We start from the raw sequence: 14,813 nt of genomic DNA, 5'->3' as shown, positions 1-14,813 counted from the left end.
TTTTTTTTATTAATTTATTCCATTTTTTAATTAATTTTGTAAATATTTAGCTTTTCCATATTTTAATATGTTTTGGTATTTTTTATAAGCACTACTTTTGCAACCCTCTGGCAACGCCGTTTCGATCAGCTGTTTTCGTGGGACGCGCACGAGAAGAGAAAATTGTTTGCGGCTTTTCGTGTTGTGAAAATCCCGGAAAATGGTGGCAAAAGCAAGTCAATCGCTGAATATAGAGATCAATTTCGTGAGTACCATAAACTACACAATAATGTTTAACTAACTTACCCCACTCACACCCCCAGGAAGAGGAGGATGTTCCGTACGAGGAGGAAATCCTGCGGAACGCCTACTCCGTGAAGCACTGGCTGCGCTACATAGACCACAAGGCCAAGGCACCGAATAATGGGGTAAACCTGGTCTACGAGCGCGCTTTGAAGGAGCTGCCCGGCAGCTACAAGATCTGGCACAATTACCTGAGGACGCGCAGGAAGCAGGTGCGCGGAAAGATACCCACGGATCCCATGTTCGAGGAGGTCAACAGCGCCTTCGAACGAGCCCTCGTCTTCATGCACAAAATGCCACGCATCTGGATGGATTATGGCGCCTTCATGACCTCCCAGTGCAAAGTGACCCGCACCCGCCACGTTTTCGACCGGGCTTTGAGGGCCCTGCCCATCACGCAGCACGGCAGGATTTGGCCGCTGTATCTGCAGTTCGTGCGCCGCTTCGAGATGCCCGAAACTGCTTTGCGGGTCTACCGCCGCTACCTGAAGCTCTTCCCCGAGGACACCGAGGAGTATGTGGACTATCTGCAGGAGGCCGAGCGCCTGGACGAGGCTGCCCAGCAGCTGGCGCACATCGTGGACAACGAGCACTTCGTGTCCAAGCACGGCAAGTCGAATCACCAGCTGTGGAACGAGCTGTGCGACCTCATCTCGAAGAACCCGCACAAGGTGCACTCCCTGAATGTGGACGCCATCATTCGTGGCGGACTGCGCCGCTACACGGATCAACTGGGCCACCTGTGGAACTCCCTGGCGGATTACTACGTGCGCTCCGGCTTATTCGATCGGGCAAGGGACATCTACGAGGAGGCCATTCAAACGGTGACCACGGTGAGGGATTTCACACAGGTCTTCGACGAGTACGCCCAGTTTGAGGAACTCTCGCTAAACAAGCGCATGGAGCAGGTAGCCAGCAACGATGCGGCCACCGAAGAGGACGACATCGATGTGGAACTACGCCTCTCGCGCTTCGAATACCTCATGGAGCGCCGACTCCTCCTGCTGAACAGCGTGCTGCTGCGCCAGAATCCGCACAATGTGCACGAGTGGCACAAGCGGGTGACCCTGTACGAGGACAAGCCCGCCGAGATCATCAGCACGTACACGGAGGCCGTGCAAACGGTGCAGCCGAAGCAGGCGGTTGGGAAGCTGCACACCCTGTGGGTGGAGTTCGCCAAGTTCTACGAGACCAACGGGCAGGTGGAGGATGCCCGTGTGGTCTTCGAACGCGGCACCGAGGTGGAGTATGTCAAGGTGGAGGATCTGGCGGCCGTGTGGTGCGAATGGGCGGAGATGGAGCTGCGTCAGCAGCAATTCGAGGGGGCTCTCAAGCTCATGCAAAGGGCAACGGCCATGCCTAAGCGCAAGATCGCCTATCACGATGATACGGAGACGGTGCAGGCGCGTCTTCATCGCTCCTTGAAAGTCTGGTCCATGTACGCCGATCTGGAGGAGTCATTCGGAACCTTCAAGACATGCAAAGCCGTCTACGAGCGGATTATCGACCTTAAGATCTGCACGCCGCAGATCATCATTAACTATGGGATGTTCCTGGAGGAGCACAACTACTTCGAGGAGGCCTATCGCGCCTACGAGAAGGGCATATCGCTGTTCAAGTGGCCCAATGTGTACGACATCTGGAACTCGTACCTGAGCAAGTTTTTGGAGCGATACGGCGGCACGAAGCTGGAGCGGGCGAGGGATCTCTTCGAGCAGTGCCTGGACCAATGTCCTCCCGAGCACGCCAAGTACTTCTATCTACTGTATGCCAAGTTGGAGGAGGAGCACGGTCTCGCCCGGCATGCCATGTCGGTCTACGATCGCGCCACGTCCGCTGTGAAGGAGGAGGAAATGTTCGACATGTACAACATATTTGTGAAGAAGGCAGCCGAGATCTATGGCCTGCCACGTACACGGGAAATCTACGAGAAGGCCATCGAATCGCTGCCCGAGCAGAATATGCGACACATGTGCGTCAAGTTTGCCGAACTGGAAACGAAGCTGGGTGAAGTGGATCGAGCCAGGGCCATCTACGCTCATTGCTCACAGGTAGGTTGATACATATTTATATGATAACTGGGCTCGGAAAATAACACACTCTGTAAAAAACTTGTGTTATTAACATGTTAAATGTCAAAGTGTTAAGTTCCAAAAAAGGTATTGACATGTGTGTAAAAAATTTTAGCTTACATACATATGTTATAAACATAAATAACACACACAGTTTATTTGTGTTATTTACACATCGTGTTTTTAACACAATGAGTTTTTGACATTAAAACGTCAGAAATATATGTTGAACTGAAAAATTCACGGTCTTCTGTGGGTCAAAAAATTCATATTTGCTTTGAAACGGTTAAAAATAACAATTAAGATACCCTGGCCCAATATTGATTCTTCATTTTTCCTTCGATTCGTTAATGTCAATAAAATGTAATTTTCATTTGTGTTAAAAACACAGTGTGTAAAACAAACATCGTGTTAATAACACATTGTGTAAAAAACACAAGTTAGCTGTGTGGTCTATCAATTATTTTTCACATTTTAACACTTTTTCTTTTGACACACATCTCAAAAATGTTGCTCAAACTGTAAAATAAAATTTTACATGTTTTTAACATGCGTGTTAAATTCCGAATCTTGTATGATAAGTTATCATTGATAACCTGTGAAATGTGATTTGTATCCCTCAGGTTTGTGATCCCCGCATCACCGCCGACTTTTGGCAGACTTGGAAGGAGTTCGAAGTGCGTCACGGCAACGAGGACACAATGCGCGAAATGCTGCGCATCAAGCGCTCCGTGCAGGCCACTTACAATACGCAGGTGAACATGATGGCCGCCCAGTTCCTGAACACAAACACTGGAGCGGCTGCGGACGCGGGAGCAGGAGCTGGGCCGGATGCCATGCGTGCGCTGGAGGAGAAGGCCCGACAGGCGGCGGCCGAGGCCAAGCAAAAGCCCACCGAAAAGGCGGCTTCCAATATTATGTTTGTGCGCGGCGAAACTCAGGGAGGAGCCAAGGATAAGAAGGATACGGTGGTTAATCCCGACGAGATAGACATTGGAGACAGCGATGAGGAGGAGGACGACGACGACGATGAGGAAAACGAGCCTGCAAATGAGAACGGAGCCACCGAGGCGGCCACAAAAACCGACGACGAAGGCCTTGTGATGAAGAAACTGCGCTTCGAACAAAAGGCCATTCCGGCCAAGGTCTTCGGCAGCCTGAAGCCCGCCAATCAAGCCGACTCCGATGAGGAGTAGATGTTTATATTACCTAACTATAAAGTAAATACATGTGCGTCGTAAGTTTCAAAGCCGTGGCGAAAACTATTTTGAATTTATATTTCTTCTTTTCTAAGCTCTGCAAATTAGTTAGGAATTTGAAAAAACTAAGTGGGCTATCCTAGCAATGTCTTCTTTTTGGAGGATCGTCTCTAGTTAGTCTACCCTTTAGCCCAACGGAGGAACACACCTTTTACTGTCTTTCCAAAATTATTAGGAGCAACGCTATCAAAAATTTCACTTCTCTATCTTCTCCTCCACTAAAAAGCTGAGCAGACTAAAGATGGCATCCACACGCATGATGAACGTTTTAACCCGCAATCGCAGCTTATACCGAAGGGTCCAACAGCATCATTTGCAAGTCTTGAGGGGATTAGCTGGAATATCGGACAAGTGCGACAGCAAGACGGTGATCAAGGGCGTGGTGGTGGGCGTGTACTCCAAGGAGGGCGACGGCAAGGAGGTCAAGATGACGTCCAGCGGCGAGAAGTTCGACGACAGGACGCAGGGCAAGGTCTCCGAGTTGCTGCGCGAAACCGGCATCAAGGGAGACCTGGGCAAGGGTAAGGTCTTCATGAACGTGGACGCCGAATTTCGGGCAGTGGCCGTTGTGGGTTTGGGTCAAGAGGGCGCCGGCTTTAATGACCTGGAGAACATTGACGAGGGCATGGAGAATGCCCGCGTGGCCGCTGGCGTGGGAGCCCGCGCCCTGCAGCTTCAGGGCTGTACGGAGGTCTTTGTGGACTCCATGGAGTATCCGGAACAGGCGGCCGAGGGCAGTGCGCTGGCCATTTGGCGGTACAACAGCAACAAGCGCAAGCAGGATCGCACGCATGTGCCCAAGCTGGATTTGTACGACTCACCGGATGTGGATGCCTGGACGAGGGGTCTCTTCAAGGCTGAGTCCCAGAACTTGGCCAGGAGATTGAGCGATTCACCGGCCAATCAGATGACTCCCACAATATTCGCCCAGTCGGCGGTGGATGCTTTATGTCCTTGCGGCGTTTCCGTGGAGGTGCGCTCCATGGATTGGATAGAGACGAATCACCTCAACTCGTTTCTGATGGTGGCCAAGGGCAGCTGCGAGCCGCCGGTGGTCCTGGAGGTCAGCTACTGCGGCACGGCGCCCGAGGATCGACCTATACTACTCCTGGGCAAGGGATTGACCTACAACAGCGGTGGGTTGTGCCTGCGTCCCAAGAATTGCCTGCACATGTACCGAGGTTGCATGGCCGGAGCAGCGGTTTGTGTGGCCGCTATCCGGGCAGCAGCTGCTTTGTCCCTGCCCGTCAACATCTCGGCGGTGCTGCCGCTCTGCGAGAATATGCCCTCCGGAATGGCCGTGAAACCGGGCGATGTGGTGACCCTGCTGAACGGCAAGACCCTGGGTATCGTGGATGTGAGCAAGGCCGGCACGGTTGTGATGGCCGATCCCCTGCTCTTCGCTCAGACCACCTATAAGCCGCGTCTGGTGGTGGACCTGGCCACCGTGGGCTACGGCGTGTGCGCTGGCCTCGGCGAATCAGCCGCTGGAATGTTCACCAACTCGAATTTCATAGCCAAGCAGTTCGAAAAGGCTGGTGGCCTCACCGGCGATCGGCTGTGGCGTTTGCCCCTGTGGCGCTACTTCAAGCAGCTGGTGACCCCGAATCTCACCTTCGACATCAGCAACCGTGGACTGGGACCCGCCTCCAGCTGCATTGCCGCCGCCGTGCTGCACGAACTGGTGCCCTGCGCCGATTGGGCCCACATCGATATCCGGAATGTGGGCATGCTGACGCGCCATAATCCGCTGCCGTATCTGCTCAAGGATCGGATGACCGGCAGACCCACACGCACCATCGTGCAGTTCCTTTATCAGATGGCCTGTCCGGACAGCAAGTGATCCTGGATCGTCTGCTAGTTTCCACGTTTCTCGTTTCATTTCACTCATGTTTTGTGACCCTGTTTTCGGTGTTTGTTATTTTCCCCATTCTGTGCCCATGTCAAGGGCTTGTCCAAATTTATTGTTTAGTGTTCCGTGTGCAGCTAAGGGATCCCCGGGTTTTACTGACAACGGATCTACTAGAATATTACTGTAATTGACTAGCATCTATGGAGCATCTCCCAGCTGCACAGAATTAAATGGTTTTAAAATGCAACAATTTCTAGTTTCATTTTGACTATGTAGCATATAATGTGAAATCCAGCGTGAAATGTGAAAAGTTTATGAAGGGTTAGAGAAGAAACTTTTTTATTTTGATACGAAGAACCATCCAAAATCGCATACTTTTGGAATAAATACTGATTTTTTTCAGCAAGGGCAGTTCTTTTGTAGGTCTGTTTTGTGGACGTAATGAACTGATCAGCATCCTTATTTAATTCAAAAGTGTTTCAAATATTGACCAGACAAAAGTTAAGACAAATTGTGTGAGGCTCAGATGACACATTCAATTTTTAGCGTCAATTTATTGTGACAATTTTTCATTTGTGTGAGTTTAAAGAAGTGCAAGCGGGTCAGGATTAATATGATATCGCGCTTTTACTATTGGAGTTAGTGGTAGGGCAGCCAAAAATATTTGATTCTTTCTCGCGCTCGTTTAAAGTCCCATTCAAAAAAAATTGCTACAATAAATTGACGTTAAAAATTGAATGTGTCATCTGAGCCTGATATGACTTCGAAAAAAATTTTTTTAAGGTATGGAGAGAAATTTGTATCATTTATATTTGGGTCGAAGATTGAAAGGATCTTTGACTTTAAAAATTGACTATATTTAGGAAAAAGAGCGGTAAGTCCTTAAAAAGAGGATCAAGGAAGCGTAGTATTCTTTTTTGTACACATGATACACATTCTTCTTTTGATTTGCTATAAAATGTTTCGCTTTCTCTAAAAAATGAAAATTTTACAAAATGTAAAAAATTAATTTCTTTGTGTCTTATAGTTTTGAAACAAACACATTTATATTTAAGCGTGACGAAATAGAATTAGATATCAACACGTTTGTATCTTGATGTTGCGACTACGTTATGATCCAACCATCAACCATTCTACGGCTATATATTCATAGAACTCGCCTTCGCACACTCTTCGCTTCGTCATTACTATTACATGAAAATTAAAACGAACTTTTCAGTTTCTGTTTTTCCCTGTTTTTCAAGTGATTTATTTTAGGGCTTTTGAAATATGTTTTCGTCTGACCCCGTCACACATCAAATGTCACTTACTTCAGTTAATTGAGCGAGATTGCGAAATGGGAGCAGGGAAAGTGTTTTATATAAACTTAACTGCTCTGGTAATTCCAGCTTTCCACCCTTCCCTCTCGGTCATTCCACTACCAATCTTGCTGCTGGGCCGTTTCTTGTTGTTGCAACTCAGTTACGAGGACGGCTTATTAGCCTAATTGCGTGAAGTTGGCTTTAATGAGTCGAAAAACGGTGCCAAGCCAGGCCCACAAAAGGCCACAAAGCAAAAGCCGCCTCTTGTTGTTGCCGCTGTCCTGTGGTGGCTTTGAATTTATGACACGGCTTTAATGGGTTAACTGGGTTAATGCTCATCCCTCAGCTCATCAACTATCCGGCTCACTCCCCCCATTCTTTGGGGTCCCTTTTGCATAGTTCTCTGGCTTGAATTTTTGACAATTAAGCCAACATTTTCGGTCCCATCTTCACTCCCCTCGATTTCGGAGGAGGATGAGATAAGAGGGGATGCGACTTGGAGGACCCTCGCCAGCTAAAAGGCCAGAGAGTGCGAGTATCTTAATACGACGACATTTTGCACAAGTCATTAGGCCCTGCGAAATGATAATTTTTGAAGCATTTTAGCATTTACCAATTTTGGAAATACACTACGAAAGGTTGGGTGTAATTATTACATCTTACAAAGAGTCCATTACTTCAATAAGGAAAATATAAATATTTAAATAATTGAACTTATGTTAAGCACTTACCCTAATCAACTAATCTTAAAATAGAAAAATTTAAGAAAAATGTAGCTTATCCTTTTTAAAATAAGATATTAAAGTAGTTTAAAGATGTAATAAAGATTTTTTATAAAATGCTTAACTTTAAAATATATTCTTACTATAGGCTTACTTTAAAAATATTGTTTTGGTTTTAATTTTACAATTTTGAGTCCATTTTCTTCTTTGCATGTTAAATTTAAAGTAGGCTTTAAACACCGCATTTCCATACGTTTCCGTTTAAGCCTTACTTTTAATTTAGCATTCTGACGAGAAAACGTTCCTTAACCTTTTGATTATCTGATCTAATCATGAAACGTCAAGTCCGATTAAAGTAGGTACCCTTTAAATGTGAATTTCGCTCTCTACCATCACGTAGAGAATTGGACCGTTCGACTTTGTTTGAGCGTTAAACATTTGCCCTATCCACTTAACGTTTTCTAACTGATAACTCCGGCACTTCCCCTTGGGTTGGAGTGCAGCCAAATGAATTTGCTAATGAGCAATCAGGCTTGAAAATATGCAAGTCGACCGGGGGCACTTTAAAGACTCTCCCCCGACCATTAACCCTCGAAAGCCGAACAGCAGCAGCGTTAATCATTTACAGCATCAGTTGCCGCAACACCAGCCACAAAAGCCCAAATTATGATTATTTAAAGGCATAGCGTGGAAATTAGCGTTGGGCATTTTGAGATTCGGACAGTTGCCAAGGCAGCGGTGGGTTCGGTCTTCGGAACAGGACCAGAATCAGGACCACCATCCGCAATCCCATCGGCCTGCTTTGGCTGCAGCCCAGCGGCGAAAGGAGCGCAAAAAATAAATGAAAATGAAATCCTTTTTGGCGGCTGCTGTTTCGGGGGTGTTCTCGACTAGAAAGAATTGCAATTGTGATAAAATTCAGCGTAACTAATGCCGACCACAGCAAAATGCGATAAATCGCTGGTTGGGTTCATGTTTGTACCCTTTTTGAACAGAGTCCTTGCGTTATATTAATTTAAATGGTGGTGGAATATTTCCTGAACAATTGAAATAACTTTAATTTTGTGATTACATAGCACTTTTAATTTAAAGAACTTCAAGCTAGGGTGGTTAAAAAATCGATAGTGGACACTATCAATGTTTTTGGCTATCGATGGTGGTCACTATCGATACTATCGATAGTATCAAAAATTAAAGAAAATAAAAAGCAAATTGTAAAAATAAGGGAAAATTATGAAAAAAAATTATTGAAAATGTGTGGGTAACTCATAAAAATTATGGGAAAGAAACGATCTAACTTTTACAGCGATTAAAGTAAAACAAAATTCGATGTTGAGCTTTAACAATTAAAATACCGTAGTTTTTTAAAGTATATACTTTAAAATACTTTTTTCTCTTAAAAAATACCAGAAGTTGGATGTAAAATCCAATTATTTTTTTGGAGCGATAGTATCGATTGTGGGTTTAAACCATCGATGTTTCCTAAGTATTTAAACCATCGATAGTATCGATAGTGCTATCGATTTTTTACCAACTCAACCCTACTTCAAACCTTCTGGCACGAAGCTATACTTATAGATCGAACTATTTACCAAAATTCTAAATGATTTGCTGTGAACATTATTAAAACAAATACAAAAGTATTTTGAACTCTATAAAAACTGGTTTGTGTTGTATAAAAATACAATTTATGTAAAAACACTTCATTCACTTCCGTTCTCGTTTTTGTTTAAATACAGTTTGCGACTGAAATGGACAATGATATGAATATTCACTTACGAAACGAGAACAAAGTTATAAAGTTCCGATTTTAATGTTTGTCCTTTTTGTGAGTCGCCTTGATGTAAATTGGATGTATAAAAGCTCCATTTCACTCACAACATTTTATTTTTTTTGTAGATATCTGGCTGAGTTTTGCTAATTTGTTATAGATTTTTTTTTCCATTTCTGACAATTGCACTCTATAGCAGGATTGGGAATTTGTTTTTTTGTGGAATAAAGTTTTCAACTGAAATTTTTCACTAACAAATAGAGATTTTATACAAACCCTTACAGTTAAAAGCTCCGATTTTAATGTTTGTCCTTTTTGTGAGTCGCCTTGATGTAAATTGGATGTATAAAAGCTCCATTTCACTCACAACATTTTATTTTTTTTGTAGATATCTGGCTGAGTTTTGCTAATTTGTTATAGATTTTTTTTTTCCATTTCTGACAATTGCACTCTATAGCAGGATTGGGAATTTGTTTTTTTGTGGAATAAAGTTTTCAACTGAAATTTTTCACTAACAAATAGAGATTTTATACAAACCCTTACAGTTAAAATTGAATGTGGCAGGAATGGATTTTTTCGTACAAATAATTTCCATTAGTTCAAAAACTACGATTTTTAATTGTTTTTGTCCTCCTTGATGTTAATTGGTATGGATTTTTCCAATTTCACATTTCACTTACAAAATCCGATTTTTTTAGGATACTAGAGTGTGGCGATTAAAAGGATTTTCTGAGAAAATCACGCTTCAGAATATTTTTAGAATTGCGAGTTCAATTTTTATACAAATTTTAAAGTCCTTTTATTAAATAAGTGTGGGTTTTTTAAAGTTTATTATTCTGTGTCCCCCCTATTAATTATACGATGTATGAGTTAAAGTTGTAGGGTAGATGAAAAAGGCAAGTCAATGTCAATCAAAGGATAATAAAAGATTTATTATTTTAGAATGTATCTTAAGGCCGTTAGGGCATCGCTGCATCTATCTAATGAATTAACCCGTTTTTCGCATATATATTGCTTGGATATCGCATTGCCCGATTTAAGGGGTTGAGGCAGGGATGGCTGTTGCCTTTTGCGGTCGGCTCGGACGGTTTGTCCCCGTCTAAACTTTTGTCGACTTTTGTGCGGCTTTTTATTCCCTCAGTTCTTCACTTCGCTTCCGTTCCTTTTACCATTTTCTTTTTTTTTTTGTGGGTGTCTGTACATTTTTCTAACATTGCCTTTTGCTTTGTTTCCTTTTGGCGGGGGCGGTGGAGATTTAGTTTCGCTGGAAATGATAATTTTCACTTGAGCGAGCACGTGAAAATGGAAACGGAGGTGGGGGCGTGGCAGCGGTTGGGCATCTGCTATAAATTGCCAATTAACGGCAGGTTCTGCTCTGCGGTGGATTTCATTTGCATTTCGATTCGGTGCCACATAGTATAAATAACCAAAGAAATGTCATGTGCCATGCTGCGTATACTTGATATTTGTATGCGCCTTCGCGTTTTAGCTCGGTCTTTTGGCCACTGTGCCCGTTCTGAACCCCTTTTCTCGCGACCCCCGACCTGTCACGTTTCACTTCGCCGTCCGGCGTTGAATTCAAATGCAGTCGATCTAGACCCTCCCCCTACCACCCCCCACAGCATCACCCGCTTTTTCTGGTCAAGCATCGTGCTAAATTCGTTGCGGTTTTTGCGGTTTCCTTGGCTCGTTCTTGCTCAGTTGTTTTTGTCCCTCAAAATACTCACAATAAATACACAGCGCATCGGCAGCGGCAGCGGCCCGAATCCGGTTCATTTGCAAATTGCAATCGCAGCGGCAAAAAAATTGCCAATGAATAATTGACCGTGTGTGGTGAATATGAATGAGTGGACACACGAAAAATAACCTAAATTCTACGTTTCAATCTTGGGAATGCATAAAACATTTTTTAAAAGTCAAATATTTAAATTCACCTCTTTTTTAATATTGAAAACTTTTTGACTAATTGGTTATTCTTGTTTTTATTTTTAATCTGTTAATAGTTATCTATTTATAAAAATTGTCTAAAATAATATTCTAATTCTTGTCATCAAGAGTGCAAAATTGTTTGTACTCCTATCTTTTTTGTAGGATTATTCATCAAAGGATTAGGCTCACACAAATCAAATCATAAACTAATCAATTTTCCGCAATCCCCTTATCTCTCTTTCGATCAGTCATTACCCCTTTAAGCGCTTATCACATTTCGGTTATCACTAGTTTTATTTTCGTTATTGCTTGTTAAACAACCAACGAAACAGACAAATAAATTATGGCTCATCTAACGTTCCATCGAACTATGCATTGCGCATACGACGCGTTGGCCACTGCCTCTGTATCTATCGGTACATAAAACTGTCTGGGCAAAATGCTAAACAAATAGCCAACAACAACTTGGACAGTGCATAAACATGGTATAATATTAGGGGTCCTGCTACCACCCAATAAACGGCAACAGCACAAATTATGTTTATTTATTTATTTTTAACACGGCCCCTCTTCAGTCCACTGGAAGATAAGCCCTGAATGGCTGGCAATCGGTTGATTCGCCTAATGCATATATGCATAATTCGAATGTATTTGCCATAGATAATACAGTGCGTTTCATAGCTGTTGGTCTTTAAAATATTCCATGCATAAATCAATATACACTTGCTTGGTATTATAATATTGGTCTGAACTTTGTGATTTTGTAAACCCAGATAAAGTTTTTTTTTTTATAAATATATATTTAGAAAACACACAATAGAAATTTAATACGTCATATTTATTATATATGAATTCATTTGTTTTTAACTTTTTGTTTTTTATTATATTTTTAGAAATCTTTTACAAAAATGTCGTATACATTAAATCGTGGATTTATATTGGCTGCTAGTTATAAATAAAACTGCCAAATTAAATTGAAAGTGAGGGTTCAAATCGCATAAAGGCACTCCTTCCCCAACGAATACGCAACACTTCTCCATAGCTCAATTCCATTTTTGTCATTTTCGGTTATTGTGCAAATTGTGTTATTTTGGTGTTCCCAGAAATGCTTTCTCCTGATTTAATTAAATTAATTTTCTTTTTAATTCCATGAAACACATGAAACGAAATTGTAAAGGTTTTTGTAGTATTCCTTTAAAGATAAAATCTTCTCCTGGAACTGATTTCAATTCAAATTGTCAAAAAGGTTTGGGAAAAAAATAAATAAAATATATTTGTGGCGTCCGAGTGTTAATACACACGCGCATAAAGGCATAATTTACGAATGGCTGTTGGAGTATTCGCATTTTTTTACATTTTTATATTGCATTGCAAATATACAGCTGCGGTCAAAGTACTAGCTGTGAATAAAAACCTTTAAAGTAATTCAAATAATTTAAACGTTCGAAAATTATTTTTGATAAACAAAAAAACATATTTACTTACAAAATAAAAAGAAAATAAGAACATTTTGGGATTAAAAATAAGAAAACCTAAGAATAAAATAAGATATCTTGGATTAAACACAACTTTTTCATATACATTTTAAACCCGATTTAGTTCTTATTCTTGCAAAAACTCCTAATAATTTTAATACCGATGTAGGTGGAACCGAAAAAAGAGAAATAATAAAATATATGCGAATATCTTGTGCATATCGGGAGATGAAACCATCCCGTTCCTCGTAGCCAATCTGGCGCTGCCATTCGCATCCCAATTGAGCCGCACTGCGTGCTCTGGCCACAATGGAAGGCATTAAAATTAGTTTATTTGAGCCCGGCTGTGCCACTGGGCATTCCCAATCGGAACAGCCTTCCGCCCACTCCATGGCCTCCGCCCATTTCCCATTTGGCCACTGGTTGTTCGGTGCATTTCTCATACGCAGTGTGTCCCATCAGCAGTTGTGTTTCTGGTTTTCCGTTTATCGCCTGCATTGTTTACCAACTTCTACCCCAATCCGCACGTCTGGCCATTTGTTATTTATTTTAAGTAATTATTGAGGGAAAATTTAATGTTAAACAACTTGATAGGATTTGCGAAACCTTATCTTTTAAGAGGATTATGCATGCAAACTTCATGCACTTCATATTTTCAAATTAGGCGAGCTTAAATAAACCATAGCAAAAAGCTGAAGAGCCATCGAAATAAATTCGCGTAAAAAATCGTTGTGCCTTGATTTATGCATAGCATTTCGTTTATTTATTTAACAAAATTCCTATGCTAAAATGCAAATTGCCCAGCGGACAGTCAACGTCATTGTCATCATCAACTTGCAATTGATTAATGGGCGAGCAAATAAATTATGGCAGTTTATTTGGCCACATTGGGCGGCGTGAAAAAATACCATTAAAAAACCGAAAATGCATGGCCTACAAAGAGTGCACATAAATTTCACAGAAACTTGTCAAAATCAAAAGCCCGGAAATGTCACATTACATAAAGGCGAAACGTATTTGCAGTTCAGACCATTCGATATTTATTTAGCCATCGATAAAGGCCGGGCAAACAAAGAGCCAAGCCCATTACAACGCCACCGAGCCGAGAGTTCGAGCCGCCATTACAGGGTATCAGACCCACGCGGGAGGTGCAGACACAGGCCTCCACAACCATGCCCGTCGGATGGGTCTGTCGATAGCACCCGTTGCTGCTGTTCACATTGGCGCACATGTACGTGATGTTTTGTACTGCAATATTAAGTTTATTATATAGATGCTCGTGCACTTTATTAGAGGGAGGAGCACACTCACTTCCGCCTTTGAATATGTAGGAGTATTTCACGCATGAGCGACCGGGCGACATTTGGCACAGAAAGTTCTCGCGGTCCTCCGTGGTATTTTGCCACAGAGCCTTCACATCCGGCACAGTATCGTCGGCTGTTAAAGAGATTTTTGTATAAAATAAGTATAAATATTTTGGGCGAGCAGTCCAAAGATTTTCTGGATGGCAGACACAAAGAAATATTTCAACACAATTTGCGCAATGTGTATTTTTTAAACAATCTTATACATTTTTCTTGTGTCTTCTATTTTTTACTCACGTGTCACAACCAGTGGTTCCTCACAGGGTATTTCATTGAAATCGCCCACTCTGGAATCGCAGGTTTCGGTCTGAATATTTGAGTGATTCTCGTAGGCACCCACCCACGTAAAGTGAAAGCACTGCGGAGCTTTAATCACCGAAAATTAGAAATTGTAAAATTTAAATTTGGTTAAAATCATAACATTTTCTCACTTTCAGCCAGCAGATGACAAACGAACAGGAGCAACGGCAGCCACAATCGGTGAAATTTCAGTGGCATTGCCGATAAGATTGTTGTTTTCTGAGAATATTCTCCTTTATTTTTAGGAGGGCGGTTCGATGAAGCCACTGTGAAAGACAAACTGATAATGCGGCGATGGCAATCAAAACGATCGATCGATGGGCAGAGATTGTGCCTTATCAATAAGTTTACAAACACTTGTCATTCACTTTTGTAGAGCACCTTTTAATAACTTCAAAAGCAGTTAAGTACGTATAATGAGATTTTCAAGAAGAATTAATCCTCAACTTTCGATTGTTAATAATTAGAAACCCCCTTTTTCTTTTC

The 14,813-nt window shown here is 42.3% G+C and overlaps 3 protein-coding genes across 3 annotated transcripts; 2 read left to right on the top strand and 1 right to left on the bottom strand.

Annotated features, from left to right (window-relative positions):
* Positions 1–87: 87 nt before the first annotated feature.
* On the top strand, positions 88–3,617 carry fand (Pre-mRNA-splicing factor SYF1 fand). The gene is made up of 3 exons (XM_017147867.3): positions 88–244; positions 303–2,333; positions 2,978–3,617. Exons 1-3 carry the CDS (start codon positions 200–202, stop codon positions 3,548–3,550), a joined length of 2,649 nt encoding a protein of 882 aa, XP_017003356.2. The 5' UTR covers positions 88–199; the 3' UTR covers positions 3,551–3,617.
* A 106-nt stretch (positions 3,618–3,723) lies between these two features.
* S-Lap5 (Sperm-Leucylaminopeptidase 5) lies at positions 3,724–5,668 on the top strand. The gene has a single exon (XM_017147871.3). It carries the CDS (start codon positions 3,855–3,857, stop codon positions 5,454–5,456), a length of 1,602 nt encoding a protein of 533 aa, XP_017003360.2. The 5' UTR covers positions 3,724–3,854; the 3' UTR covers positions 5,457–5,668.
* Positions 5,669–13,679: 8,011 nt separating this feature from the next.
* Positions 13,680–14,581, bottom strand: LOC108061502 (uncharacterized). Its single transcript, XM_017147731.3, has 4 exons — positions 14,459–14,581; positions 14,265–14,393; positions 13,975–14,100; positions 13,680–13,911 (listed from the first exon to the last, which is right to left on the bottom strand). The coding sequence occupies exons 1-4, from the start codon at positions 14,523–14,525 to the stop codon at positions 13,688–13,690; spliced, it is 546 nt and encodes a 181-aa protein (XP_017003220.2). The 5' UTR covers positions 14,526–14,581; the 3' UTR covers positions 13,680–13,687.
* Between the last annotated feature and the right edge of the window lie 232 nt (positions 14,582–14,813).

This window comes from Drosophila takahashii, chromosome 2R, assembly GCF_030179915.1.
Source record: "Drosophila takahashii strain IR98-3 E-12201 chromosome 2R, DtakHiC1v2, whole genome shotgun sequence".
Taxonomy (NCBI): domain Eukaryota; kingdom Metazoa; phylum Arthropoda; class Insecta; order Diptera; family Drosophilidae; genus Drosophila; species Drosophila takahashii.
The sequence above is the reverse complement of the archived record's forward strand: the minus strand, read 5'-3'. Positions and strand labels throughout refer to the sequence as shown.

Excerpts from the sequence above, each read along its gene's own strand:
- fand (XM_017147867.3), top strand. The coding sequence starts at position 200 with ATGGTGGCAAAAGCAAGTCAATCGCTGAATATAGAGATCAATTTC. Across the intron at positions 245-302 it reads TGAATATAGAGATCAATTTC|GAAGAGGAGGATGTTCCGTA; the intron begins GTGAGTACCATA and ends TCACACCCCCAG. Across the intron at positions 2,334-2,977 it reads TCTACGCTCATTGCTCACAG|GTTTGTGATCCCCGCATCAC; the intron begins GTAGGTTGATAC and ends TGTATCCCTCAG.
- S-Lap5 (XM_017147871.3), top strand. The coding sequence starts at position 3,855 with ATGGCATCCACACGCATGATGAACGTTTTAACCCGCAATCGCAGCTTA.
- LOC108061502 (XM_017147731.3), bottom strand. The coding sequence starts at position 14,525 with ATGCCACTGAAATTTCACCGATTGTGGCTGCCGTTGCTCCTGTTCGTT. Across the intron at positions 14,394-14,458 it reads TTGTCATCTGCTGGCTGAAA|CTCCGCAGTGCTTTCACTTT; the intron begins GTGAGAAAATGT and ends CGGTGATTAAAG. Across the intron at positions 14,101-14,264 it reads GGAACCACTGGTTGTGACAC|CCGACGATACTGTGCCGGAT; the intron begins GTGAGTAAAAAA and ends TCTCTTTAACAG.